We start from the raw sequence: 16,451 nt of genomic DNA, 5'->3' as shown, positions 1-16,451 counted from the left end.
CCAAGACGTGGAACTCCCTCCCGACCCACCTCCGCCTGACCCAGGACCACCTCGCCTTCAGGAAGCCGCTCAAGACCTGGCTGTTCAAACAGTAGCAGACCCCCCTCCCCTAGCGCCTTGAGACCCTCCGGGTGAGTAGTGCGCTTTATAAATGCCTTGATTTATTGATTCACGGGTGAGACTATTACATTGTATATGCACTACCTATGCCAGAGCGAGCTGAGCCAGTCCCCAAGTCTGCTTACAAGCAGTGTCGAGCCAGCCAGCTTTCTGTCGGTGGTGCTAATGGCACTCAGACTTGACAGCTGAGGAGCCACTATTATGCGTCACTATCCATTTCAGTGCGGTGATTTTGACCACCACACTGAAATGCGTTAAGCTAATGCCCGATGCGTGGTGCTTGACAGGGCTGCTGCTGCTATGAGGTTTGTCTGATTCCATTAATGAGATTTTGTGAAAAGCAGTGCTTTTAGCTCATTTGTAGAGAATGTATGGTTTGGAGATAGATGAATGTGATTCCGGCAATTGACAGCACACCCAAGAATGAATTATTTGACTTTGATGATTTTTGATTTGTAAGGCAAGTAGTTGGCAGGTGCGTTGGGGGAGGGGTGTTCTGTTCCTCTGCAGAGTTCAGAAGAAACATCACTTTGGAGCAAAGACAGATAGTCGGTCTTGTGCGAACTATAGGAGATAGTACACAAAAGATGTTCAGTCAAGTGTGGCTCCGTATGCACAAGTGGAAGATTCCAGTTTTCAAGGTATAATTGAACATTGTTGTGAGGTGTGCCAAACGTAATTGAGTCTTGCTGAGACTGTGCAGAGCAGTGACATTGCTAGAAGTAATTTTTAAGAGTGGGAGTCGCACATTGAGGCACAGAAAACTGGTGGGAGCACCTACTATTTTATTCATAAATGTGTGTATTTTCTTAAAACTCGGACTTTGTGTGTGTATCTTTATATGGGATTAAGTACCCCCTGCTGAACATTATAAGCATATTGCAAGACACCGAGGAGTTTATGATCACTCCTTCCCACAAACCTTGGTGTGGTAGCCTTTCCTATTAATTAGGATGTTCTCCACCCAGGCTGTGCAACACACCCCGTTGGAGAACAGGCCAAGTACGCATGATGGTTTGGCTGGCCCAAGACGGCCGAGCAAACTGTCATGCGCACTTATAAAGTACCCACCACTTTTCCCCTGCTCTGTGTGCAGTCCAGCCTGCCCCACCTCTACAGAGTAGTACTGGGAAAAAAAAATTACAATAACATGCTGTTATCATTTTGAGGTCTCGCCTGGCGATGGCAGCGCATGCGCTGCTCTCGCCATGCGAGTGCCTTTTGTAATCAATTCTCTCAAAGGCTTACATGCACGCGTCGGGATGGACAAAGATGGCTATCTTGCCATTTGTCCAAAGCTAACAGCATGCGCGTGTACGTACGTACGTACGGACAGTGGGCAGTCCGACGCCATCTTGTGCCAAGCTTTCCATTGTCATGGCAACTAAGCTGCCGCTTCACATATGCAGCTTGTTTTTGCTGCAGCGGAAATTCTCAGGCTACACCCATTCCGAGTCCGACCGAACCTCTCACCCCACCCCACCCCTCTTTCCCATGCAGGCGGGACTCTGCTCCTCTCTCCCATGGCCCTTGAGCACCTGTCACTGTGCCAGGCTGACGAGCTAACTTACTCTCTGGCTGAGGAGACCATGGCGGCCTGGGACTCGAGGCAGCTCTGCTGCTGGGAGCGGGTCCAACCCTCGGTGTCCAGGTTCTCCGCTGCTCCGGAAGTTGTCTCCCTGCAACCCGGGCTTTGATGTCTCCTCCCGGGTGTCTGCCTGCTGTCCTCTCCCGGCTGCCTGCTGTCCTCTCCCGGCTGCCTGCTGTCCTCTCCCGTGTTCCTCGCTACTCAGCTCCCCCCGCTCGACCCGGGCAGCTGATGTTGTGTTAGTTTTTTTAGCAGACTTTGGATGGGGTCCCAGAAAGAGAGCGAGCGAGAGAAAGGCCTCACCCGGCCCAGATGAGACCCAAAACCCTTAGTCACTTTCTCCTGCGCCATCGCCAGGGCCAAACCCATCATCCTAGTCTGACAGTCACCAAGATCCATCAGCCGTACTGACACCATCAACGGGTCCATTCCTGAACCTTGACACCGCCATCGCACCCTGTCCCAGCCACCCAGGTCGTCTTGACACCTGCAACGGTGGCCGAACATCACCCCGGTCTGATATCAGGCAGCTGGCTTACCTCTGTAGCCTGAGCCAGTCTTTGAGGGCTTGACATCACTGGGGCTTGAAACTATCACCAGATACAAACACCATCGCACAGCCTGAAAACATCACTGTCACCTGTGCCTAATGCCTTTCACCAGGCTGTCACCGAGCTTGTCACCTTCAACCGGGTCTGAACAGCAGTACAGTGGATTTACTCTCTCTCACTTGGGCTGTTACTATGGCCTCACAAAGTAAACTTGGGGCTTAACAATATCACCAAAGGCCAGACATCATGGAGTTCTTGCGCCAGCACCATCATGGGACTAACGCCAGGTATGAGGCTCTCACCAGAGCATGGCATACCCAACTGGCCCTTAACCCAGATCCTGACGCCTTTACCTGGGCGTTAACCATGCCTTGACAAAGTCATGGGGGAAATCACGGAGGTCAGACCCCATTGCTCCGAACATGACACCATCATCTGGGCCTGAAAAACACCAGTGCTTCACACCATCACCCTTGTCTTGGCTTAAAAATGCAATAGGTCTCGCTTTTCATTAAGTTAAAGCCATTTGCTTTGCTATACAATGCCATTAGCAAAGCAAATGGCTTTCACTTAAACAAAGGCGAGACCTATTGCATTTTCAATGCTTGTTTTTCCCTGTGGGCTTTGGGGCATTGCTCTTCCGCCTCAGCGTAGGAGCCGCCCCTGTCGGTTACTTTGTCAGACTGCAGTGGGTTCCGAATCCACTCATTAAGCACTCGTGTAGGGCAGGCATTTTCGGTCGGCTCCTACATTTGTTCCTGGTTTTCCCACCATCCTGTGGTTGGGGATGGATTTGGTAATCCTTGCACTAGTTAAGCTGATCAAATGGACTCAGTTAAGTAAAATTTATCCTCAGTTTTAAGTAGCTCCAGGTGATTTACGAATCTTGAGAGCAAAACTATTAAATGCTTCTGTCTGTCTACTTGAATTTCTTACACAGCCTTGTTAAGTTTAGAGGTAAATTTTAATATTTTTTTTTCCAACTCATTTTTATTGAGAATTGCACAGTTAACGCAGTACATGTGAACTCATAATCATAAAGCAACCGGAAGTAATGGGACCGGGGCTTGCTTGGAGTAGCATTATAAATCACACTTCATGTTTAACATGCAATACAATTCCCATGAAAATGAGGTATGCATATAAAGTAAAACAGTGAACAAAACAGAAAACATGGCAGCGACAGGCAGTCGGGTGTTAGTCCCTATAAAATCCCTGATCAGAGAGCTGGATGTAATTATACATTCAAGTCTATTTCACCTAGTTTCCGGGGTAGACCTCTGTCTGCTAAATAGGGGGGTCAACAGGAATTGAGGCATGGTTGTTGGTCCAGGACATTCCCATCTGCCGACTCGGGTATGGAAGCTATCTATTCTTCAATATTGTCTTGCAGGTGGTCATGTCCCAGTCTTATACGAGTCCACAGGACTCGTTTCTTGGGTCTTCAACTCTACCACATTCAGTGGTGGTGAGGGCTGGATCCCATCCCATATGCGCACCCCCCATGTGTGGAAGTGTGCCTTCTCTCAGACACACTGGTGCAGGGTCACCCTTCGTCCGCGGGTTCAAACAAGTAAGGAGAATCGACACTGGAGTGAAGTAAGAATCGGGCAATTTATTTAGCACTCGTGCGCGGGGGCTCTTTCCGACAAGCAGCAAGAGGCACTCTTGGAGGAAGCACACTGAGCAATGATTACATGGGTTTTTATAGGAAAAGGCCACTAACAGGGGACGCCCAAAGGTGTAAATAGAGCTTGAGAAAGACGCACACATTGAGGTAATACAAACACCAACAGTCCTGGGGTTAAGCAACTTCGAGTCTTGGAGCGGCATAACAAGATACGTTATCTATGTACACCCTATTCGTGGTTTAACCATTGATAGACTCTGAGCAGACACCAGCTGTTCTTTGTGCTGATTCTGCATATACACACATGACGCAATACCTCAATCTAGTTTCTTTACACACGATTGTGCAGTGGAAGTGCCATGGACAGAGCAGGGGCTGGCAAGGAAAACCGAGAGAATGGATGACGCATAGGTCAACACGACAACGAGAAGAAATTGGGTTTTTACATTTTAACAGTCCCACTTTTTAGCCTATGCTAATCCATTTTCAAAACATATATATTAGTCCTGAATATCAATCATCATAATTTCATAAATTTCCTGTTGCACCATCATTGGTGTATTTAATGCATGAACGTTAACTGGAGGAGGCTTGACATTGGTGTAAGCAGTCCTGCAAATCGTACATATCATAGGGACACATTGAATACAACAACATCAAGTAAGGAAGATGGCTCCTATTATCGCTATTACCATCAATATCTTCCAACCCCAGGTGGGAAAGCATCCCCCAAAACCAGTCTGACCAAGTCCATGTTCCTTTGTCCTGGTGTATTTCTGCAGCTATTTTATGCAGTTTGGAAATAGCATCCTACACCGAAGGGGAATTATCAGGCACATAGATGCAACAGCTATTTCCTATGATGTGGCATGCCCCACCCCGATCAGCTAGTATCACATCTAAAACCATCCGGTTTTGTAAAGCCACAATCCTGGTAATTTGGAGCTCTTCTGTGATGTTTCCGAGAGCTGCCTGATTGATCACTTCCTCCACCATTCGAGTCAGGGGTCTTATCCTCCTGCTATTTACTACCAGACCAATAAAGAACAACCCCAAATTGAAGTCAACATACTACTGTAATGAAGTGCCAGTTGGATCCACCTCATCAATGTTTATAGTTCTTTTAGATCGAATTAGGGAGGAGTCATTGAACAATCGGCGATCTGCGATAGGATACAGGGGCCACAAGCACAGGACATAGCATGTTCCAGAACATCCGCTTGGCAAATGAAAATAACCTTTGCTTCCACAAATGAAATAAGTGTTATGAGACGCAAGGAAACTGCTATTATTTGTTCCAGATATGTTCAATATTGTAATGCAATCTCTTTCCCACAGGGATACCGCTGACGCTGCTTACACAGACAGGGGCTCGTGCTCTTGGGACAACGATAACAGGAGGCCCATTCCCCTTAGCTGTTCGAATGTTGGGAAAGACGTACCCTGTGGTGGAGTTTCCTTTGCTGTATTCCTCCATTTCCCATATCGTCCTTTAGCCTGTGGGTTACCATAATCATCAGGGTAACATGCTTTATTCAATTGTGCATTAAGTCCCACCATATCAGCTGTGGAAACATTATGAACCTCAGAGGCCCACTGAAGTACGAAACAGGCTCTACAGGAGCCATTATGGGAAAATGGACTGATAGGTGTGCCTACAAGGGATTTGTTTAAAAGATTTGTTTATGAATTATTTATGTTCTTTACTTAACCCCTTCACTGCTAGGCCTGTTCTCCCCCCCCCCCCCCTCCTGTGCGAAGCCTTTCTTGGGCTTTGGGGTAGTTCGCACTTAGACCCCTGTAACTTTTTGACCACATGAGGTATCCACGCCAAATTTGTGTCCTTTTTTCCAACATCATGGGGTTTCTAAAGGTACCCAGGGTTTGTGGATTCCTCTGGAGGGGACCCAGAAATTAGCCAAAAAACACCAGTGCTCATGATGGAACCATTCCGTCATGAGCTCCGAAGGGGTTAATGCAAGTTCTTATAATTTACTCGTAGATTGATTTCTTTATGTATATTTTAAATAGTTCATCCGCAAACAGATTGTATACAATTATAGTTTTCTAACAGAGTATGATAACATCAGATTGTATCAAAACACACTGGTGTATATTAAAAAGCGAGTTTTATCGTGAATGATAGTTATAAAGGGTACTAGATTTTTAAACACACAATGAAACGGGAAGATGTGAAAAAAAAAATTATGTTTTTGTACTCCACAGTAACAGTTGTGTACACTTTTTTTTGATTAGTATAAGGCGGATCAACTGATTTAATACAGAAGAAAATGGCCTATGATAACATTATAGAGAAAAAAAGTGTTGTTGGCAACGTTTCGGTCTTTAAGCTGTCGTCTGTAAGACCATCTTCAGGACTTTGCAAGTTTAAAATGATTGACCCTGAAAAAGAGACAATCTGAGAAACCATTTCACTGTTGCGTCCCAATATAGCAGATATTCTATCTGGAGTAGAGAACTGAGGTTGGTCGAAGGCTTGATTGCTAGAAGCGTTTGCAGTGGCACGCCAAAATGCACTCAAATTGAATCTTTAGTCCGTAATGTCAGTTGCATCAGGAACAAAACTCGCTCTCGAAGTGGCGTGTCACTACAAACGCTTCTAGCAATCGAGACTTCGACCAACCTCAGTTCTCTACTCCAGATAGAATATCTGCCATATTGGGATGCAACAGTGAAATTGTTTCTCAGATTTTCTCTTTTTCAGGGTCAATGATATTAAACTTGCAAAGTCCTGAAAATGGTCTTGCGTACAACAGCTTAAAGACCGAAACGTTGACAACAACACTTCTTCTGTATAATGTTAGCATAGGCCGTTTTCTTCTGTATTAAATCAGTTAATCCGCCTTATTCTAATTGAGAAAAGTGTACACAATTGTTACTGTGGAGTACAAAAACATCTGTATTTTTTTTACTACCTGTTTCATTGTGTTTAAAAATCTAGTACCCTTTATAACTATCATTCGCGATAACTATAATTCGCGATAAATCTCGCTTTTTAATATACACCCGTGTGTTTTGATACAATGATGTTTTCATACTGTTAAACTATAATTGTATATGATCTGTTTGTGCATGAACTATTTAAAATATACATAAAGAAATCAGCCTGCGAGTAAATTATAAGAACTTGCATTAAGTAAAGAAGATAAATAATTCATAAACAAAATGTTTAAACAAATCCCTTGTAGGCACATCTATCAGTCCATACTATATTGCCCAAGCTGTCAAGGGTTGATTGGGTTTCCCATTGTATATAATTTATTATGGGAAAATGGCAGGGGAATGAGGGGCGTTCCTCCTTTCCTCTGGTGGGCTGGCAACATTCCACATACCCAGCAGTTGATAATATTTGTAGCATTACAAGTGTGATGTAACAACCGTATGAAAGTGGGTTTTTTGTACGACAATCGATGCTTCCTCTCATGATAAGGAAGGGTGAAGTAATAATGTTCCAAAGGGGCAGGAGTAGTTGTGGCAGACAGTGAACTTCGAGCTGGGACTACCTCCTCCAATATCCATAGTGCTGCTGCCAAAATTACCAACAGAATAATCAGGACCACCATGCACATAGTCTTGTCCTTCATACCCCATTTGGATATTAATGTATTCATCTTTCTTGATGGTACTAACACAACCACAGGTCGAAGAGAGACCCCGAACCGTCCCACTAATTGGGAGCAGGTCCTCCGGTATCTCTTGTCTGCTCCTTCCCTTCCTTGGTCATAGATTGTACCTTGTTACCACAGGAATAGTCTGATAGAGAACAACATTTCTTCATTCACAGGAGCAATGTTCTTCTGGGTTTGCAGTATCTCCTTAGAACCTCTTCTGCCTTCTGGTTGGAGAGCAGTTGCTGGTATCCTTTTGCAGTGGGAGGCGTGGATACAGTTCTTCCTATTGGTGACACGGACAGCAGTCCGAGTTGCAAGCAGGACCTGTTTGGGGCCCTTCCAGCGAGGTTCCAAATTCTTAGAGCATTGAAAGATCTTTGTGAGGACAAAGTCCCCAGGCTGCAGACGATGTGCTAGACCCTCGGAATTATCAGGTATGGCTTCTTGTACCTGTTGGTGAATTGGAGACAATTTTACAGTTAAGTTTGGAAATATTCACTGAGGCTGGGTTACTGTATTTCTTTTATTAAATTTGGTCTTGGGGGGTCCCCACACATTCATAGGTAACCTGAATACGTTCTCATAAGGAGAGAGACCAATCTTACTATGCAGGATTGAACAAACTGATAACAGGGCTAGGGGGAAAGCATCTGGCCATTTAAGGCACGTTATTGTCTGTATTTTAGCAAGTTTAAGCTTCAGCATGGCATTGGAGCGCTCTACAAGTCCCGCTGCATGAGGGTAATTTGCAGCATGAAACTTCTGTTTTACCCCTAAACCTTTCATTAGATATTCTATTATCCCACTAGTGAAATTGGGGCCATTGTCACTCCATAGGACCCTACAAATTCCAAATCGAGGGAAGAATTATCCTTGGTTGGATAGGCCTCCACCCACCTACTAAATGAACAAACCACCACTAAAGCATACTTCAAATTGTTGCAACCTTTAACCGGATATAATCCATCTGAAGTGCTTCGAAGGGGACCTGGGGTGGAGAAAAGCCACCCATGGGGGTTGATACTCCCTTCCGGGGATTGTGTTGTAAACATACCATACAATGCTTTACTAGATGCTCAGCTATTTTACGAATGTCTGGATTTTCCCAAACCTGTTCTATTTGGGAGCTGGAGTTTTTAGCACTAACGTGGGCAGGCCCATTAGCCATAGTCAAAAAGGGCAGTAAATGGGCATGAGGCAATTTCCATTTTGACTTCTTTGGACCTCCAACATCCCTCATCGTCTAACTCCCCTTCCTTTTCCCATTCTACCTTCTCTTGTTCAGTAGCGGACTGTTGTATCTCCTTAACCTCCGTGTACATGTTTTCCCATCTTTTGGCTTGGGATCGTAGCACATACATTTTGCTTGTGTGTGTACTCGCAGAATCTCGTGCTATCATCTGCGAAAGAATTTCCTTGTCCCACTTATCTGTAACTTTCCTATGGGCACTACATTTGATGATGGCCTCTTCGGCAATGTCAGGGCGGTGAGGAGGCTATTTACCAGTTCACTGTGTTGAATCTTGGCACCATGCGAAGTTCGGAACCCTCGTTCCTTTCAAAGCCTGCCAAAGTTGTGGGCCACCCCTAATGTGTACTGGGTGTCTGTGTAAATGTTTACTGATAATCTCTGTCTGAGTGCACAAGCCCTCGAGTGCAATGAGTTCAGCAGCTTGGGTTGAATTTTGAGGAATACAAGCTGTTTCTACTACTGTCTGTAGTGTTATGGCATAGGCTGCAGAAGTGGTTCCATCAGGTAAATACCCACCCATAATTCTCCTTCAGGGTCTGGCATGGCTGTGTCTTTGAGATCTACTCTTCCCTTAGTTTGTTCCTCCGTCAGGAAAACACAATCATGCAAACCATGGAGTTGTTCAGCTGGTAAGGGCAACAATGTGGCAGGATTCAATGTTACTGTAAATAGGTTATCAACCTACACACCTGACTTGTGTGTTTTTACCGAAATTGTTGTTCGGTACTCAATTCAACAATGCGTGCAGCTGTGATGAGGGCCTGCCACTGACCCCCACCTCTGAAATATATAAATTACAGGGACAGAACAAATCTGTCCACTTCACAGCGCACCGCTATGGTCCCTAAGGTATCTGCAAATATTTAGAAAAACTTGATACTGTTAATCACAACTTCAAACTGTACACAAGATATAATGAACCAATTTTTCTTTCTTCGATTTAACTTTATATCACCAAATGGTAAAGTAGTTCATCAAATGTAGACCTTGTCAACAAAAATACCTATTTGACAAAATATAATGCTGTTGAGTGGTTCTCCACCTAACATCAAATACTAGCATAATGTTTAAACCTTAACAACCCCAATGCATTTCGGGTTTGGCCAACCCTTCTTCAGGGGTAACAAACTTGTATACATTTTATGCTTGACGGTTGTTTGTACATTCCAGACAGCCTCCCGCTAGAATGTATGTGTTTATTCAATGGCTGGGAAAAACCCGCTGTCCTGTCGGGAATTTAGTTTCCAAGCTCGTATTCGGTACTTTACCAAACTCGCGTAAACTACTTCCTTGTGCCGACATAGTTTACGAGCAGTAAGTTTACAAGCAGTAAGAAGCGTCCAATCTATCTTTCGTGGGGGAATTATCTTTATATAAGTTAGTATGTTGCCAGGGAGGTCCAGTATGAGCTGAGCGGGTTTTTTACCAGGCTTCCTATCTGCTTCTGCCGCTATTAATGCAGCCAAATCCCCTCCTATCTTGGCAGCGTGATCCTGTTTTCGGATGAGTCTCCACATATCCGGGGGTAAGATCATACCAAAAAACATGTCCATATCAGCTAACGTCCTAACGCAAGAGTCAATAGCTGCCTGTACTTTTGTCATAAAAACCTTTGGGATTCTTCCGAATATCAGGTAAAGATGCTTGAAGTGTGAGAACATCGTCCTTTTCCAGGGCGTATATATCCAATTTATGCAAATAATGGGCTCTAGCATTGGGGCTGTTAGGATCATCAGTGTCTGCGTTTCCTCTCCCAGGGATAAACTGGGGTCTAGCTTCCCTTATAGGTCTTATCCGGGGAGAGGCAAAAAGTTCATTGCGGTGCTGCATTATTGTAGCTATGGCAGTATTAACCCTTCCTACAGGGAAAGCCCCTACCTGGGAATGTCGATTAATGGCTCTAACATAGTCTGGACCATTTTCCCCTGTAATAATTTCCCATTGGGCCAAAAACTGGTAGAGTTTGTTTGAGACAAAGGAGCTCGCCTTCAGAGAAATCTTGTATCTGGTCTATCATTTCTCCTGCCTCCATTTCCGGATCATTTAGCCAACTCAATATCTCTGTATTATTAAATCTTGGCGTGGAGGTATGGCAGAGCAGAGAATTCGGGGAGCTGGGATAGGTATGGGTCCGGGATCGTCATTTTGTGATTGGGGTGATAAGGGACGATCAAAAACAACAAGACCTGGTTTTTAAGGCACCTACTGTTCGGCTACACAATTTCAAAACCGAGGCGGGGATTCACCAACTGTGAATTCCATTTATTCCTCTCTTTTTATGAGGTAAACGCCAAACGTTTTCCGCCTTTATTTAAGAATAAAACCGTTTTTACAACTGGCAGTCACCACTTCTTATAATATTTCCATCAACGTTTAACAAATGTGAAAAGAACCAAAAGGTTTCAAAAAGGAAGAAAGGAAAAAATGTATAAAAACAAAATTACCCCTCAAATGCGCACCACCAACCGGTTCACTGGTTGGTACTCACCAGCTGTGCCCACTTTTCTCATCATTGGTGGTCATTTTGTCCAAAAAAATGAAGATTGGTGTCCAAAAGAAAATAACCTTGTTACCCCCACACCAGTAACTGGTGTGGGAGGTATGATTCCACCCTACTAGAGGGAGAAACATGACATCACCGGTATACCCGGTACTAGCTTAACAGACCCTGGCATCACAAAATGGATGCTGCCAGCCACAGACACGAGTCTGCCCTCCTGCTGCTGGACGAAACTCCGGCAGGGGAGGCTTGGACAATAGATTTCCTGTCACAGGGAGGTGTAACCACCTCCCCGACAGGCTTTAGTGTATTGGGGCTGGGTGGGTGCACTCCAAGAGTGCTTTGATGTCTGCACTGGGGGCACATTTGGTGTCCCTGTGCATAGTCAAGCTCAAATCGGTTGCAGGGGCTACCAGCCCCTGCTCTGGCGCAAAACTGGATGAAGGAAATTGGTGTAGCCACCCCTCTTCCCTGACCCTCCCATAGGTGGATCCCCAGAGTTTGTCCCAACCCTTCTTTGGGTATAAAGTAGGAACCCCTGACTACAGGACTTTAGAGTTACCTCGACGTAACTCTGCTACAGATTTACCAGAACTCCTCCCCACCAGCCTCTGGATCACCTTCTGCATTCTCATGCGTGCGAACGTGGCGCCTGTGACGCACCTTGGTCATGCCCCGTTCGCACAAGTTGGTTCCCCATTTATCTAGGGCAGAGGGGGGGTGGTAGGAGTCCAATGTATGGCAATTCGGCGCTTAGCCAGCACGATACCCAGTAGGGTAAATTTTGCATTGTATACGGGTTCCGGGCTTGGGGACCAAGAGAACCGTAGAAGACAGTTCTTAATAGATGCCTCAACAGGGACCCTTGTTACCTCCCACAGCTCGCACAGCACTGCCACCCAGTTATCTGGAGTCTGGCACAATCCCAAGTCATGTGGAGGTAAATTTACTTCTAGCGTGGCTGTATTAAAAAAAGAAATAATTTATTGTCTCAGTTGTGAGTGTTGTTCAAAGGTCTCTCTTTATGAAGTGTTTTGCATTCCTGCTCACTTGTGAATGTATACTGTTTAAGAATTGGGTAAAGATATCAATGATGAAAATTAGGATTACAGGAATGTTACACTTCCTTATCTGTTCCCTCTACCTACTTCATTGAACAATTGAGCCCTTTGTTACAACTGGCCTGGGTAATTTCCAGTATGTGTTTAACGTCGGTTACTGTGCATACCAGAATCATCAGTTTGGCAGTTTTTATCACGTGATGTATACTGGGTGCCATAAAGTTTGGCAGGTCAAACTAGGCTAAATTTGGAGAAAAAAAGGCCTGCAAAATAACTGTACATGTGGATTTTGGTACGACAGACACCCAAATTGACTTATTATTATGGCCCATTTTAATGGCATACCCACAATTTGTGCTATTTGTAGTACCAGATAAAGTATCCCATGGTATTCGTTATCAACTGTGATAACTTCTGCACCTAATAACTGGCCACTCACAACGAGCCTAGGTGTCAGTATTTTTCTTATCCAAGACCCAATAGTTGCAATATCACCTTGGCTTTTAATGTTTGTATTTACTTTGCATTGTTATAAAGCGCAGTTCTAATAGACGGTACTCTACGGGCTAATGAAGAAATAATACAGAATTGCTTAGTTTCACTTACAGAGAGGTATTGTATAGCAATATAAAGAAAACAGCAGAGCAGCTCTAGGTGAAAGACTGTATCTGCCAACCAGTATGGACTAAAGCACTAATCAAAAATGAAGAGCTGAGAGATGACAAGCAGAATATAGGAAACCGAGAAAATAAGGCAGTAATGTCAGAGGAGAAAGGTGGAAAGATGTGAAAGGGAAGGAGATGGCGAATAAGCTGGGAGAAGTTATAGTTAGAAAGAAGCAGATGCAAATAGACATTGAGGAGGAATAGGGAAGAGTACTGCAGGTAAACCACAGATGGTTAAGCATACGGAGAGACGTACAAAAAAAATCAGAAACTGGCAGTAAATTGTAGTCTGCGGCCAGCTGAGATGAATTCTAAACAGTTACGGTCCAGGACACCCTCCCCCATCCCACTCGCCCCAAGAGGTTCTCTCAGATCATCCGGGAAAGCTTGAAAGGAATTCGTCTTGACTCAGACCGTCCGCGGTCATCTTACTTTTGATGAGATCCAATTACATATTAATACACCCCCCCCCCCTCCCCCCCCCCCCCCCCCCCCCCATTATTCATTTTCTTCTGTTTTAAAGACTGCAGTTGTAGAACCCTCATTTTCTAAAGAAAATTGTAACCAATAATTTGAGGTGCGCCACTTATCCAACTAAGGCCTTTATTTATGAAGTTTTCTTTGCTTTTCTAGGTACGCGTAGCAGCAAAGTTCATAATTCATGCTCCTCCTGGAGAGTTCAATGAGGTATTCAATGGTGAGTGAATTTCTGCTCTTATATTATATTTCAGTTCCAGTGATTCAGCTGTCAGCAAATTGCATTGTGCATTCACCTTATTTTATCCTGCAAATGTTTATCTGTTTCTATAGCTTCATATTGGATTGCATATATTCAGATACGTTGTGTCACAAATGTTTTGATGAAGTGAAGTTGCGTTTGTATTTTTGTTTTATGAAAAGGAGTTGTTGCCCTAGAAGATGTCCTTTGCTTTGATGGCTTTGAACCTACCACAAAAGTAATTGTATTTCCGGCTCAAACCCCTAGGTGTTTTAGATGTGACCCTTTCCACAGGTCTGGCTGTCTGGCAGTTTAGACATGGAGGTCTTGCCCATGCATCTACCCTCTGGGAAACCCTCAGTGCTTGCTCGGGAAGGCTTTTTCTTGTGAGCCACATCTTGATGGGAAGACCAAGCACTGGCATAGAGGGTTTTATATATAACAGCAGACCATGCCAGAGGAAATCCTCAATAAGATCTAGGTAAATTGGATCACTTACCATGGCTTGGAATAAACCCTGTACCTGTCTATGCATGGGACCCTACATTGTGGGCTTTTGCCAGCCAGAGCTATTGTTCACAGAAAACCTGTTTAGCACTATGAATGTTCCTCCGCTTTATCTAGTTCTTGCCATGTTTGGCAATTTTGTCTCTAGTTTCCAGAAGTGTTTGGTGTGGTTCTGTTTCCTTGTAAACCATGACTGTAACCATGGGCCGAAATTCGGCAGCCTTCCACTATCTCGCAAGTCGATCTTACTCAAGCATCTTTTTCTCCATGCTAATGTTGCATCTTCAAGTCCCCTGCAATATGTCCACCCAGCTGTGTGGATTACTTTTTTTTTTGTAAGGAGAAGTATGGACAAGATGGTCTGTGCTCCTGCCGATGCAGTGCTAGTTGCTCCTGCAGGAGATATCACTGCTGGTGCATCCCTTTCCTTTCTTTCCATCCCAAGTCCCTTTGTTATTGGTGGCATGGAGCTTGCGTTCTTGGTGAGTTGATTCTCCATGTAATTTTCCTATGTGAGAGGGTGCACTAAGTCTGTAGCACCTCTTAGGTAATGCATAGTTGGAATGCACATCCAGCCCTTCAGGCATGTGCAGCCCTCTTTGCATTGCATGGTTTTTAATTTGCAACTGTGCAATGTGCTGTATGGGGGAGACTCATCCGTTTTCCTGAAGAAGGAAACAAATTGGTGTACATTTGTTAAGCTTCTAGAGTAATATAGCACTCTTCCATGACTGTCAAGATATTTGGGGAAAAAGTCACTAAAAGATGTTTTATACAACAGGATTCAACTTTGTCTAAGATTGTCACCTATTTCTTGTAATCCACTTGAGTTGTTTGGCATTTGGCTTGAACAACTGTTTACAGTAATTATGAAATCTTAATTCTGTTCTTTCCTTAGATGTCCGGTTGTTGCTTAACAATGATAATCTTCTCAGAGAAGGTGCAGCCCAGTAAGTAATGATTGCTTTCATGCTAAAACTTTGCTTCGCTTCTCCAAATATTATGTGCAAGTATGCATTTGTTTTAGTGAGTTATAAAATAATGTATGTTCTGTAATGCAATCCGGACACATGACATTACAGTATGTACTTGTTGCCAGCATATCCAATTGTTTAGTTTGCTGCAATATACAATCCTATCCATAGGTTTGGTAACAAATGTTTTATTATAATCGGTCTTAACCTTTAGATGTGTGTGTGTGTGTGTGTGTATGGATAGTAGCTGAGAGATCTCTTGATGTAATGGGACTTAAATCTTCCTCCTTATAGTGCTAGTGTGTTGAAAGCTTGTGAATATGCAGGAAAACGCACATAGCTTTCGTTCTATCCTTAATTTAGACTCACTTTAATAGTCTTTACTAACAAACGGGCTAAAATAACTATGCATTTGTGTGTTTTTTATGCACAGTTGTGCACCCGCTTATCCATTGCATATGACTCTCGTGCTATTACGGATAATTTCACAACATCTGTGAAGATGCTGTGTGGGGACGGGAACATGTATAAAAGGATCTTGCAGAGCCAAGTCCTGCACCCATAATATAAGTGGTCATAGTCAGAAAATGAATAAGCAGTCGCTGGAGAGTAGGTTTAGAAATGGTTTGAGTGCATTGCACCCAGAATTCACTTGGCATGTCTAAAGTGCTGAAACAAGTAGGCTCTTTGAAGAATGCCCATGCCCTACACTGGACATGGTTATAGGGTACATTCAGTTGGGGCTTATTGAAGCTGCTCCCTGTCATCTGAATGTGTTAGATTATATATTGTGATGGTATATCTTGTGCCTCACGTGCAGTAGCGCCCGATCAAGTGAGCTCTCTGCTGAAAACCATTTCACAATGAGCAAAGAACCTATGCAAAGTGTGGCCCTTTAAACTTTGTTTATACCACACATATATTAGTCAAGTGGATTTAGGAGTGAGATTACATTGAGACCTTACAGGAATGCCACACATCTCCGTTTTAAAGTGAGATTACCAGTGCTGTCTTTAATACTGTTCTTTACAATGCCATCTGTGAGGTCCTGGTGGGAACACTGCTGGAAGAGGTTATGATTGCCTTTCTCTCTATTATTGGAGAATCTCATGGGTTTTGTTTAGGTTTTAGAACCACTGTAACATGCATTAAACTGGATTTGTTTTGGTGTTTATTTTCTCATCTCAAATAAACATAGTGGCTAAGTTTCAGGCATATCCCTTAGGGATGAGTGATTTAAGATAGGAGTAAAA

General features: G+C 43.9%; 1 protein-coding gene across 1 annotated transcript in view; it reads left to right on the top strand.

The window, feature by feature from the left end:
* CAPZA2 (capping actin protein of muscle Z-line subunit alpha 2) overlaps positions 1 to 16,451 on the top strand; it is a 294,210-nt gene that overhangs the window by 78,336 nt on the left and 199,423 nt on the right. Inside the window, exons 2-3 of the mRNA XM_085653146.1 lie at positions 13,633 to 13,696; positions 15,123 to 15,174. Of these exons, the coding sequence (XP_085509272.1) occupies positions 13,633 to 13,696; positions 15,123 to 15,174 (116 nt within the window). The remainder of the gene's footprint in view (positions 1 to 13,632; positions 13,697 to 15,122; positions 15,175 to 16,451) is intronic.

Source organism: Triturus cristatus, chromosome 4_1, assembly GCF_964204655.1.
Source record: "Triturus cristatus chromosome 4_1, aTriCri1.1, whole genome shotgun sequence".
In the NCBI taxonomy this organism is placed as follows: Eukaryota; Metazoa; Chordata; class Amphibia; order Caudata; family Salamandridae; genus Triturus; species Triturus cristatus.
Note: the sequence above shows the minus strand (reverse complement) of the source record. Positions and strands in the feature narration are given on the sequence as shown.